The 11,547-nt window shown below is 37.2% G+C and overlaps 2 protein-coding genes across 3 annotated transcripts; both read right to left on the minus strand.

Moving 5' to 3' along the window:
• Positions 1-4,514: 4,514 nt before the first annotated feature.
• On the minus strand, positions 4,515-7,674 carry LOC107594270 (lipopolysaccharide-induced tumor necrosis factor-alpha factor homolog). Of its 2 annotated transcripts, none has more exons than XM_016284256.1 (7): positions 7,562-7,654; positions 6,225-6,334; positions 6,060-6,146; positions 5,601-5,687; positions 5,291-5,362; positions 5,004-5,148; positions 4,515-4,717 (listed from the first exon to the last, which is right to left on the minus strand). In XM_016284256.1, the coding sequence occupies exons 2-7, from the start codon at positions 6,322-6,324 to the stop codon at positions 4,612-4,614; spliced, it is 597 nt and encodes a 198-aa protein (XP_016139742.1). In that variant the 5' UTR covers positions 6,325-6,334; positions 7,562-7,654; the 3' UTR covers positions 4,515-4,611. The 2 variants fall into 2 exon arrangements, with proteins under 2 accessions (XP_016139742.1, XP_016139741.1); XM_016284255.1 differs by lacking the exon at positions 4,515-4,717 and adding an exon at positions 4,759-4,950 and having other exon boundaries at positions 7,562-7,674.
• A 1,561-nt stretch (positions 7,675-9,235) lies between these two features.
• LOC107594326 (lipopolysaccharide-induced tumor necrosis factor-alpha factor homolog) lies at positions 9,236-10,427 on the minus strand (the record flags this gene model as incomplete). Its single annotated transcript, XM_016284340.1, has 2 exons — positions 9,236-9,427; positions 10,282-10,427. Coding segments are annotated over 2 exons (252 nt in total), but the record flags the coding sequence as incomplete, so codon positions are not given.
• Positions 10,428-11,547: the final 1,120 nt, after the last annotated feature.

Genomic DNA, 11,547 nt, shown 5'->3' on the forward strand with positions numbered 1-11,547 from the left:
AATATATATATATATATATATATATATATATATATATATATATATATATATATATATCATTCTATATCATTCTATGTGATTTATAAGCTTGTTTCCTCATGGGGATAAAAAAAACAAAAAAAACAATGTCCCCGCAATGACAAGGATTTTGGATATTGCCATTTTTGTGCACTCTAAAAAATGCTGGGTTGTTTCAAATATGGACTAACCTAACTTTTGGGTTTAAAATTAAATAAAAAAAATTAGCCCGACAGCTGTGTTGGTACATATTTGACCCAAAGCTGGGTTGAAACAATCCAGCATTTTTTAGAGTATGGGGACATTTTGTCCCTATAATGTAGGGTATACCTGAACCACACACACACACACACACACACACACACACACACGCATGCATCAGCACACTGTAACGTAGGACTCCAGATTAGTGCTGGTTGACGATTAGGTTAAGCTGCATTCAGATGACTTGCTAAACTACACTCGTTCAGCAGAACTTTGAGAGCTCAATAGATAAGGCGACCATAAGACTGTAGCATTTGGACCAATCAGACACACAACTTTTTGTTATATTTAACAAATAATATCTAACTCCCATTCTGATGTATTTAGTAAAATGCATTACCAGCTAACAGGGATCGTTCTCAGAACTTTGGCTAACATTCTGGCAAGGTTCTCTCAAACTTATGAACAAACATTCTTCAAGTAACGTTAACAGAACATTCATTCGGTGTTATCTGGTGTTTAATAATGTTCTCAAAATGTTAGCACAAAAACATTATTTATACATTGTTCATGTTTTTAAAAACATTTTAGTTGAATGCTCATTTAATGTTTTTTAAATGTTACTTATTGTTTCAGAACGTTCAGAGAACATTCAAAAGTAACGTTCCCATAACGTTTGAAAAATTATAAGAAATGGAACGTTCCCTTAACGTTCGCATAACCAAGACAAATAATTGAACCTTTTTACAAGATATTAGAACATTTTAGACATCTATCTGAGGAAGTACATACTGATTTATCTGAAAGGAGTAGTCTATAAATCACTGGCAACATGTTCAGTGTGTAACACCTCACACAGCATGAATGCAGCAGTAAAGATGCTGAGCTGGTAAAGCCTGTACTGACTTAACTTTATAGACAGATTATCCTCACTGCTGTCCTTATACTAACAGGTTATTAGGACACAGAAGAGCCTCTAATCAGATGAAAAAAAGTATATTTATAATAAATGTATGTATATATATATATATATATATATCAATTTTGTTAAATATTAAATAATATATATTCAAATCAGAGAATTAAAAACATTTCCATTCATTTCATTCTCTCTCAGTATTTGAAATGAAACTCTCATGTCAGGTCAAGTCAAGATTTAGTGTCGTCATTCTGCTGCACAGTGGAAAATGGACTGAAGTAGAATCCCAGGAAGAGGACGAAGCCTAGGCTCTGACACAGTACTGTCGTACCAAAGCGCTTTACTGCACTCATGCACGAACTTACCAGTTGTTTGTGATAAATAATGATAATGTTATGAATCTAAAGGGTCAGTTTTGTTCATTTTCCCACAATCCTCTTTTCTTCTCTAGTGCATTGCAAGGCTGTGAGCAAGCTAATGATGGACTTCAATTGAGGTTTTGTATGGAGGTTTCTTTTGTTGCTGTTTCATTTGTTAGACACTAGAGAGTGCCCTAGCACCTGATGTTTGTTTTGGGGTTAGCAGATCTCAACTAGAGAGTTCACCTGAGAGTTGCATTCCTCTCTTTAGATTGTTCTTTGCCATTGTTGCGTTTGTCTTAAGTTTTTGAGGCCAGGATGTGATTATCTGTAAGCACGATGCGTTCCCACCAACATTTTTTGTTAGCAGGATTTTTTTAAAGCTATTAGTATTTATTGAAAAATGTATTTCAGTGTTCCGTCTGAAGATTGACTGAATATTATTTGATTGAATTCAATGTATTGTTCCAGCTCTAAACTCTTATTCGGTGAACTTCTTTTGAAGCTGTTGTAAAATACCAGCGGGGAACGCAGAGGCTACAAAAGCTACACACGCACACACACAAAAAACCTTTCTGTACTATTTAAATGAGACCTAAGCTGCATCAGTGATGGTGTGGTCTTCCTTGTGTCAGAGTGGTTTAGCTAGTATTTTATTTTCCTTGACGTCACAACTTGTCAGAATGCCTTGTACAGCAGGGATCTCCAGCCCTGCTCCTGAAGAGCTACTGTCCTGCAGATTTCAGTTCCAACCCTGCTCCAACACACCTGCCTGTGATTATCAAGTAACCCTGAACACCTTGATTAGCTGCTTCAGGTGTGTTTGACTGGGGTTGGAGACACCTGGTGTACAGTAACATACAAAGGCATGAATGTTAATTGTCTTTAGTATGAATATATGAATAGTTGTAGTCAATTGAAAAGGACACACATAATATGAATCCTTTGTGTTGTCTCTGTGTAAATTAGATTTGAAATATCATGCTATATTATCAGAAAAACAATCTAATACAATCTATTTTTTTTTGTTGGGAAAAATTAGGCTTTGTAGACCTTTAGATGAAATAAACATTGCTGTGCAAAAATGGCATCAAGAAGTAAAATGTATTTTCCGCTCGATTATTCAGTACATCTTGAAGAGTTCATTATAAATTTGACCATAAAAAGACATAAATCATACCCTACCTATCTATCTATCTATCTATCTATCTGTCTATCTGTCTATATATCTATCTATCTATCTATCTATCTATCTATCTATCTATCTATCTATCTATCTGTCTATTTATCTATCTATCTATCTGTAAGGAAAGAGAAACCCGTATGAGTCTTTTCATGTCATGGTGTTATTTGTATTTGAATTAGGAAGCCCAGTAATGTCCAGGGGTCTCATTTATAAAACTCTCCATAGATTTCATCCTAGAAATGTACATATGCACATATGCACAAAAGCGCAGAACCTGCGCAAAAATCCCTTTATAAATCCCAGCCAGGGTAAGATTGTGCGCACGTGCGTCTCCACGCCGACTCCTCCCCGAAATCACCATATATGGAGCTTACAACGCCTAGTTTTACTATGCATAACCTCATCTGCATATCATTTCCATGCATATTCCCATCCACGTGACACCATATTTAACATTATTAAAGGTACAAGACATTAAAGAAATATGATTATACGAACTATAAATGCCATTTGTGCCATACACAATTTTTATTGCTAAAAACCATCCAGTGTCCTTGTTATGTTTTAGCATAAATATATCAAAATCCATAAAAACAAAACGGTTTAAAATAGTTCTCAGATAAATATTTTAGAATAGAGTTGATCTCATTCTTTTCCACTGGCCGAATAGTATTTCAATTGTTTTAAACAATTCAAATCAAATTTAATTTATGCGGTTTTGCTGATAAGGTGAACATATTTTAGCTATTTTTAGCCTATATTTATTGCAGTGTAAATATAATGTCTGACTCGGCACGTCACTGACAAAGTAGCCTATTTTAAAAAGAAAACATGCAAATTACCATTTTCTTCAAGTTGTATCCTTCAGATACAGTGGTATTTTTCATAATGTTGTGGAGATGCCTTCACACGACATCAACACCTCCGTGCAGCTGCGGTTGTACAGTAAGCTATTATCATTGGTCCTGTTCAAACCAGACAACAGACCGTTCCACCGAATCCAGCAGTAAGTGCGCATCATTGATCATTGTTCTCACTAAAATATTTTCTCATAACATGAGATCTGCAGTTTAGTTGAAATATGAATTATTGTGCACCTATAGCACACCTCGCTGTCATTAAAACAGCATGCCACAAGAAACGTGATCAAGCGCATCCACTAAATATGTCTAAATTCATGTTCACACAAATGTTTGTCTAGAGTAATTTGTGCTTGTTAGTACGGTTGAACTGGATCCTCGAAGGTCAGAAGCAAAGACATTGGTTAATAGAATGGGATTAAAAACATAAAGGATATTATAATAATTATTGCAGGTTTGCGTCATATTCTGAGTTGCATTATTTTTATTCATTTTGAGGAATACTGAATCTGTGTGTTTTTTTGTGTGAGTGAGATGAATTCATGCATATTCATATTTATTTTAGAACTACAGTAACATCTTCTGATTTCTCTCAACATGGGGACAGGAGAGTTGTAAATCAATAAATAAGAAAAAAAGTAACTTGCGTTACTTATTTGAAAAAGTAACTCAGATATTCTCTTATAAATTAAAAAGTAATGCGTTACTTTACTAGTTACTTGAAAAAAGTAATCTGATTACGTAACTCGCGTTACTTGTAATGCGTTACTACCCCCAACACTGGTTATGACTTACGTAATTTCAGTGTTTATATCCATTAATGAGAGTGGAATATTTAATGTAAATGTGTATATCGAAATGAAAACAGATTTTTAAAATCGTTGTTTACTTCATTACTTTTCTCTCTGCGTACGCATGGTCTAGAATGTCCGTACGTAAGTTTATTTTTTATAAATCCCGATATGTGCGTGGAAAATTGCGTAAGCAATAAAAGTCTTTTATAAATGAGACCCCAGAAGATGTTAGTGGTAGTTTTCTTTTGGTCTTCCATCTTTGCTTCAGGGGCTACATGCGTCTGTGCACATACACAAGGGTTTTGCAGCATGGGCAACGATGCTCTACGTCCTTGCAGGAATCCACACAGAACGGAATCAAACAACACGGCCAGATCCTGGACAGAAAACAGGATCCGTTTCATATGCTTTTCACATACTTATATTAGTTTCATATACTTTATTTGGTTAGTGGTTCATTCATTCAATTCACTCAGCAACTACATAATCACAAAAATAACTCTTCGCTTTGAGGCGTGCATGTGAAATAACCTGCACTTCTGCACAACAGGTTAGTTGTAAGTGGCACATAAAAATAAAATCCCCGGTCCCTTCTCTAAGTGGGCAGTTCCTGGAAAGTGGACCAAATAGTTAAAAGTCTGTATGTGTGAATACTGTTCTTACCCTAAAATGCCAAGACCTCCACAGATGGCCCACACCAGCAGGCCACTGACATATGTGGTCTCTGTGACGACCTGCTGCTGGCAGTGAGGACATTTCATCTGCCCCGGGACGTTAGTCAGTTGTGGTGGCATAACTACCACTGTGGCTAAATGAAGAGACACATATAATATGATCATAAACCTCTAATGTACTATTCTGTACAGATGCATCATGTGTATGCTGAAACCTTCTAGTGTTTGAACACAGACTGAGGCAGAGTCTCATTATACTAGTGCTTTTCTGCTCACCCAGGGCAGGTGCAGTAGACTGGACCATCTGAGTTACAGTGGACGACATGACCGTGGGCTGTGGGTAGTGAACTGCCATTGGAGCCGAAGAGAAAACAAAGCTCATGATGAAAACCAACAGAACCAATCTGGCTTCTTATGCAACCATTATGTATTGTTGGTCCTTTTAAAAGCTTTATAAATCATTCAGACTTGAGATGAAGGAAATCTTAGCCTGTAAACGTTTGGTTTTTATGTTATAGTGTTATACTGAAGTGTGCTGGTTGTCATTTAAACAGAGAGCCTTATAACACAAGACATCAGCACTCACCGATGCCAGGCATTGATGAAGACTGGACTGTCTGAGTTATGGTGGATGAAGACATGACTGGCCCTTGTGCAAATGGAGCTGGGTAAACTGTTGCCATTGGAGCCAGAAAACAGAAAACCACGATAGTGGCACAACATGAGGTTTAGTCAGAACTCAAAAGATCTTTTCTCTAAGTTCACTTTCAAATTGCAAATAAAAAAAAATCATACACCCTCCTTCCACCACACAATTTTTAAAAGACAAACATCACAAACATCATATGTGTGTGTGTGTGTGTGTGTGTGTGTGTCATGGCATCATGACTGTGCAGAGTTGCTTTCCTTTTCTATGTTTAGACAGTGGAGGCATCATTTTGGAATGCTGTAGGACTTCTTTACAGTATCATTGTGGTATATTGAACCAGTTAAAACTTCCTCCTAAACTACAGTCTCATACCACACAGTAAATATCAGTTCTCACCAATGCCAGGTGACTGGACTGTTTGGGTTATGCTGGATCCCATGACTGTCTGTGTGGGTGGTGGACTGTATACAGTGGCCACTGGAACTGTAAAAAAGATCATTATTGAATCACTATAGTTAAATGACTGATAATCTCTGAATTGAGAATCAGGGGTCTGCTGACCTGGTTGGGTTTGACAGGCAACCTGTGGTGTCTGGTAGGAAATGTAGTTTTGGGCCATTGGTGGTCCAGGATATGGAGGGGGTGACAATCCTTTTTCCATTATCAGCAATCTGTGAATAAGAAAAAAAATCAGTGTGACAGTTCTACATAGCACAATGCAATAGTAATTGAGTAATAGACTGACTGCTGCCTTTGTCTCAAATCAGGAAAGTCACTATTATGAAGGGTTTGGGCTGTGCATATTTTTGTAATGGCATCAATCTGATCTGGTGACTGGCTCAAAAATATGTTTGCATCAAGCAGGTTGTGCAATTCTAGAGGTTCGTGCCAGGTAAACTAGGTGAACAGGAATGACATTCAGCCACGGATTATGGACCTTTTCAACAAATGTGGTAATCAAAGCAGAGATTGTTTGGGTATTCAGGTATGTCCTTGCTACACCATCCAACAGCAGCACTTGTTCTTACAAAAAATTTGGAGAAATGTGGCTTTTAGTGGACATGAGAATCAACTTGATCACCTAACACTTCACAAACAAGGGTCACAATTAGGTCATTGTGAACATCATACATTTTATTTGATCATTTAAAAATCAATTTTTTTAATTAAATGTTTTACTGCAGAGTGTGCTTGTGAGTCTCTATTTCAAACACAGCTTGCTTTGATATTTTGTATCTAATGCAATGACTGTGCTACTCACTTTAAAAGTGCGACATAGGTGTCCAGTCTTCATCTCTTCATCTCTCATTAACATGTGATCTGATCTCCTGACAACAGAGCCCTGAACAGCCAGTTTGACCACATTTGATCTGTCAGCGGTTCATGTGATCAACAGACGGCAATGAATAAAAAGTACGGGGACTCGGGTAAATTAGGACACTTTTGACGCTGACATTTACCTGATTTCACTCATGTTGTCTGTCAATAAGCCTTCGTAACCCAGGTTCAAGATAAATAAGCACCTGCATGTTTCGACATTTGTGCAAAAATGATATTACATTGATTCCTGCCGTTTCAAAGTAAAATGTCCCACGAGTGGTGCTAAAAAGCGAGTTTACTTTCCTCTGAAACAGATAAATGTGACTGTGCCAACATTTTATTACTTTGGTCCAGTTTGGAAATCAAATGCCCGATGAATGGCACCAAAAGGTTAATGCTCTATACGTCTTCCAATGAACCTTTAATATTGCTTTTATCGTTATCTCAAGTTTTCACATAACAATTATCTGTATCCAGACATCACAAAGTGACTGTGGAAGCACATAATCCAAAATAAAAAATATGATCCCCATATTTTTCAGTCTAAAACACCAAACTTCTTATAAAATGACACATACCTGTGTGTTTCTGGAGTTGGTGGAAAGCTATGGCAATTATGATGTACTTCACTATTGATACTGGATAAGATAAGGGGTGGAGCTAAAATTAGGCTATTAGTAAGAAGGCTGATGCCAAGTTTCTCATAATATCATGCAGAAGAGCCTGAATGGTCACAAAGCTCCTGAATTTCCAGTGCTGACATCCTCATCCCAGTCATTCTTATATCGGTCAGATGATCCAGTCTCAGACCACTGACCTTCAAGTTCTCTCATATACTTGACATGAACACACTAACAAGAGGATTGTAGGCGTATGTTTGTGTTAAACTAAGAATTAAAAGAGGTTCAGTTTCAGCCTGTAATGTGCATGATGTTTGTTTAGGGGTTTGCATGTATCCTGGTAACAAATACACACTCGTGTAACTGGGCAGCAATGCTCAAGAATGAAACCAGATACATCACTAATGGCTGCGGAGACAACAACGTATTTGTCTGTGTGATTTTAGTGTTTTATTCTGCTGACCATTTCATGACATGATCTGAACATTTCAGTGTAAGAATCCACCCGCCAGCCCAACAAGTGGAATCCAGCGGCCTGGTCGAAGGTTTAATGCGCATTCAGTCTTTTACATGCGCATCTGGATTTATCAGGATTTAGTTTTAATTTTAGTCTAGCTCCGTGTTCAATCAGTTTTTAATTAGAAATATTGCTAAATTTAACGATCACAAATATTCATTTAGATATTTGATTATTCCGGACTCAATACTTTCAATTATCCGTTCACTGGGGACCTAATGTCTCTTTTAAGTCTCATGCTGGGCTTACGTGGATCTTACGATCACAAATTCGCCAGTCTGATGCTAGTCAGAGGGTGTAGGTAGACTAATACCTGTTTTGCCTGCCGCCTATTGCTTGCTTATGACAAAAAGTGTAATTCTCTTAGTGCTTTCCCATACAACTTGCTAACATCACACTCTAAAAAATGTTGGGTTAAATATAACCCAGCGCTTGGTTAAAAAGGGACAAACCCAGCTATTGGGTTGTTTTGACCCAGCGGTTGGATTGTTTTGACCCAGCAGTTGGGTTCAAAACAACCCAACCGCTGGGTCAAAACAGCACAATAGCTGGGTTTGTCCCTTTTTAACCCAGCGCTGGGTTGTATTTAACTCAGCATTTTTTAGAGTGAAGTGTTCCATGCAGGAGACAAACAAATTTAACAGCTGATTTAATTTTATCTTTGCAGCTGAGACCTCAGTGAGCTGAACTGTGGTGGATGGAGACCCATATGGAGGAGATTTGAGGTAATGTGAAGCTGACAAATGTGCAAAAGTATCAAAAGTATCAAAGATTAAACCCACTGAAACCCTCATGGAGAGGCTGGTCCATTTTTCCTCACCTTTGATCTGTGGCACTGCGTTCAAGTTCATTTCATTAATAAGACATATTATCGAATAAACAAAAATGATCTATATCATCAATTGTTTTGTTGTAAAAAAAAAACTGCAAAAAAAAGGGTAGGAAGACTTTTAGAGTAAAACAATTATTTATTCAAATAAACGTGTTGTGCAAAATGACAATGAAAAGTAAATATCTTTAAAAAGTAAATCTTTAAACTTTTTTTTACATAAAAAGTTATGTATATATCAATCAATAAAAAGCTGGTTAAGCATTGCACTCTTATATGTCCACGTTAGATTTGTATATATGTCCAAGAAAGGCTAAAACTAAATTCTGTCAAATTCTCTTAATGTTATTGCCAAAGATTAGTCAGAGCGAATTACATGCGTTTGTACATGTAGACGACATTCTTGCAGTTTGGGCAGTGATGCTCTACGTCCTTGCAGGCATCCACAAAGAATGGAATCAAACAACATGGCCAGATCCTGCACAGAAAAACACTCTCTTTCAGTTAGTGTGCACCCAAAATAATCCATTTATAATCGTATTGATGGCTCAATCAGACTGAAAAGCCTTTATGTAAACACCTCAATGTGATCCCAGCTAACAGGGAATGTTCTCAGACCTCTGGATGATGTTATATCAAAGTTAGGAACAAAAATTCTTCCAGTAATGTTAATATAATGTTTGTTCAAAATGTTCTGGTCTTTACAACCAGTGGTTGTTTTGACCCAGCGGTTGGGCTGTTTTGACCCAGCGGTTGGGCTGTTTTGACCCAGCGGTTGGGTTCTTGTTTCAGAATGCACAGAGAAGAATCAATGTAAAAGCAAGTTTCCCATAATGTTTGAAAAATGATAAAATGGAATGCTCCCTTTATGTTCACATAACAAAGGCACAACACTTTTTAAAAAAATATAAAAATGTTGAGCATTCTGAGATAACTTTTTTATAACTTGATGGGAACGCTAGCAAAACATTCTTAGAATTAACCTTTATAATTATTATCACAGTGGTTTTCTCTAGTTCTGAACTAGAGAAAGTTTAGGGTTTATATAAACAACTTTCAGAATCTGAAATCGGATTGGATTCATTCGGATTGGCAAACATTAGTGCATGTAAACATACTGATTGTACTTTGATTTCAGCTGTAGCAAGTCAAGTCACCTTTATTTGTATAGCGCTTTATACAATACTGGTTGTGTCAAAGCAGCTTTACAGTGTCGAACAGGAAAATAGTTTGTCAGTGATGCAAGAAGACAATGACAGAGTAATTTTTTTTTATCTAACATCAGTTCATTGAAAGTTTTGCAAATGCAAAGTAAGTCCTTTTGTTTCTTACATTAGAAGGCCAAGAACTGCACAGATGCCCCAGGTAAGCAGGCCGTTGACATATGTGGTCTCTGTGACAATCTGCTGCTGGCAGTGAACACATTTCATCTGTCCCGGGAAGTCAGCTAGACGCGGTGCCTGTGACACCACCACTACCTGTGTGGCTGAGCAGGGAAATTTTTTTTTTTTTAAAATAATGATAATATTTTCTTGAAATTTAGATTGTTTTGAGAAATTCAGCTTAACAATCTTTAATTCCTACACACTTAAAAATAAAGGTTCTTTATTGGCATCGATGATTCTATGAAGAACCTTAAATGTCCATTATACTTTTCAATGCACAAAAGGATCTTTTAGTGCAAAAATGTACTTTAGATTATTAAAATATTCTTCACAATAAGAAAAAGTGATAATTTTAAGGCCTGTTCACTGAAAGGTTCTTGGAGGTTGGTCAGTTGGGTGCTTGTGAGGACAAACATGTTGGTCACCAGCATGTGCTGAGTTTCTAATGAGTAAGTCAGATGAAGAGAAAGGTACGCTGACCTGTGGCAGGTGCTGATGCAGGCTGAGCCGCTGGAGTTGCAGCGACTGAAGTCATTGGAATGCTCTGTGTGGTTTGAGGAGGATAAACTGCAGGTACCGGGCCTGGAAAATTCTCATGATAAAAACTGACAGAACCAGTTCAACTCATCTCTCTCAGATGGAAAGAAAAAGGTAAACTCACCTGGTTGAGGTTGGTATGCAACTGGTTGTACTGGGTAGGGTACTGGGTTAGTTGGGTTCACCGGAGAACCAGGATATGGAGGGAGTTTGGGATCTTTCTCCATTATTAAAGATCTGTGAGATGAGAAAGAACAGCGTATAAATTGCCATCTGTCTTTCTCCTTTAAACTCTATACTTCAAAAATTTTTTATGTTGTATTAACATAAGTTCTTCCATGTATTTACAGCTGGACCTGTCCAGCATGTCTGCCACACCCTTATGCGTGCCAGGTATTTATTTTAAACCAAGTTCTTAAATGGGATAGTTCACCCAAACCTGTACGAGTTGCTTTCTTATGTTGAACACAAAATAAGTTATTTTGAAGATTGCTGGTATTTTTTTCCCTACTATGGAAGTCAATGGCAACCACCAACTGTTTGATTACCAGCAATCTTCAAAATATCTTCTTTTGTGTTCAACATAAGAAAGCAACTCATACAGGTTTGGAACGACATGAGGGCGAGTAAATGATGACAGAATTTTCATTTTTGGGTGAACTATCCCTTTAACAGA

The sequence above is a fragment of the Sinocyclocheilus grahami genome, unplaced genomic scaffold, assembly GCF_001515645.1.
Source record: "Sinocyclocheilus grahami isolate Dianchi unplaced genomic scaffold, SAMN03320097.WGS_v1.1 scaffold181.1, whole genome shotgun sequence".
NCBI lineage: Eukaryota > Metazoa > Chordata > Actinopteri > Cypriniformes > Cyprinidae > Sinocyclocheilus > Sinocyclocheilus grahami.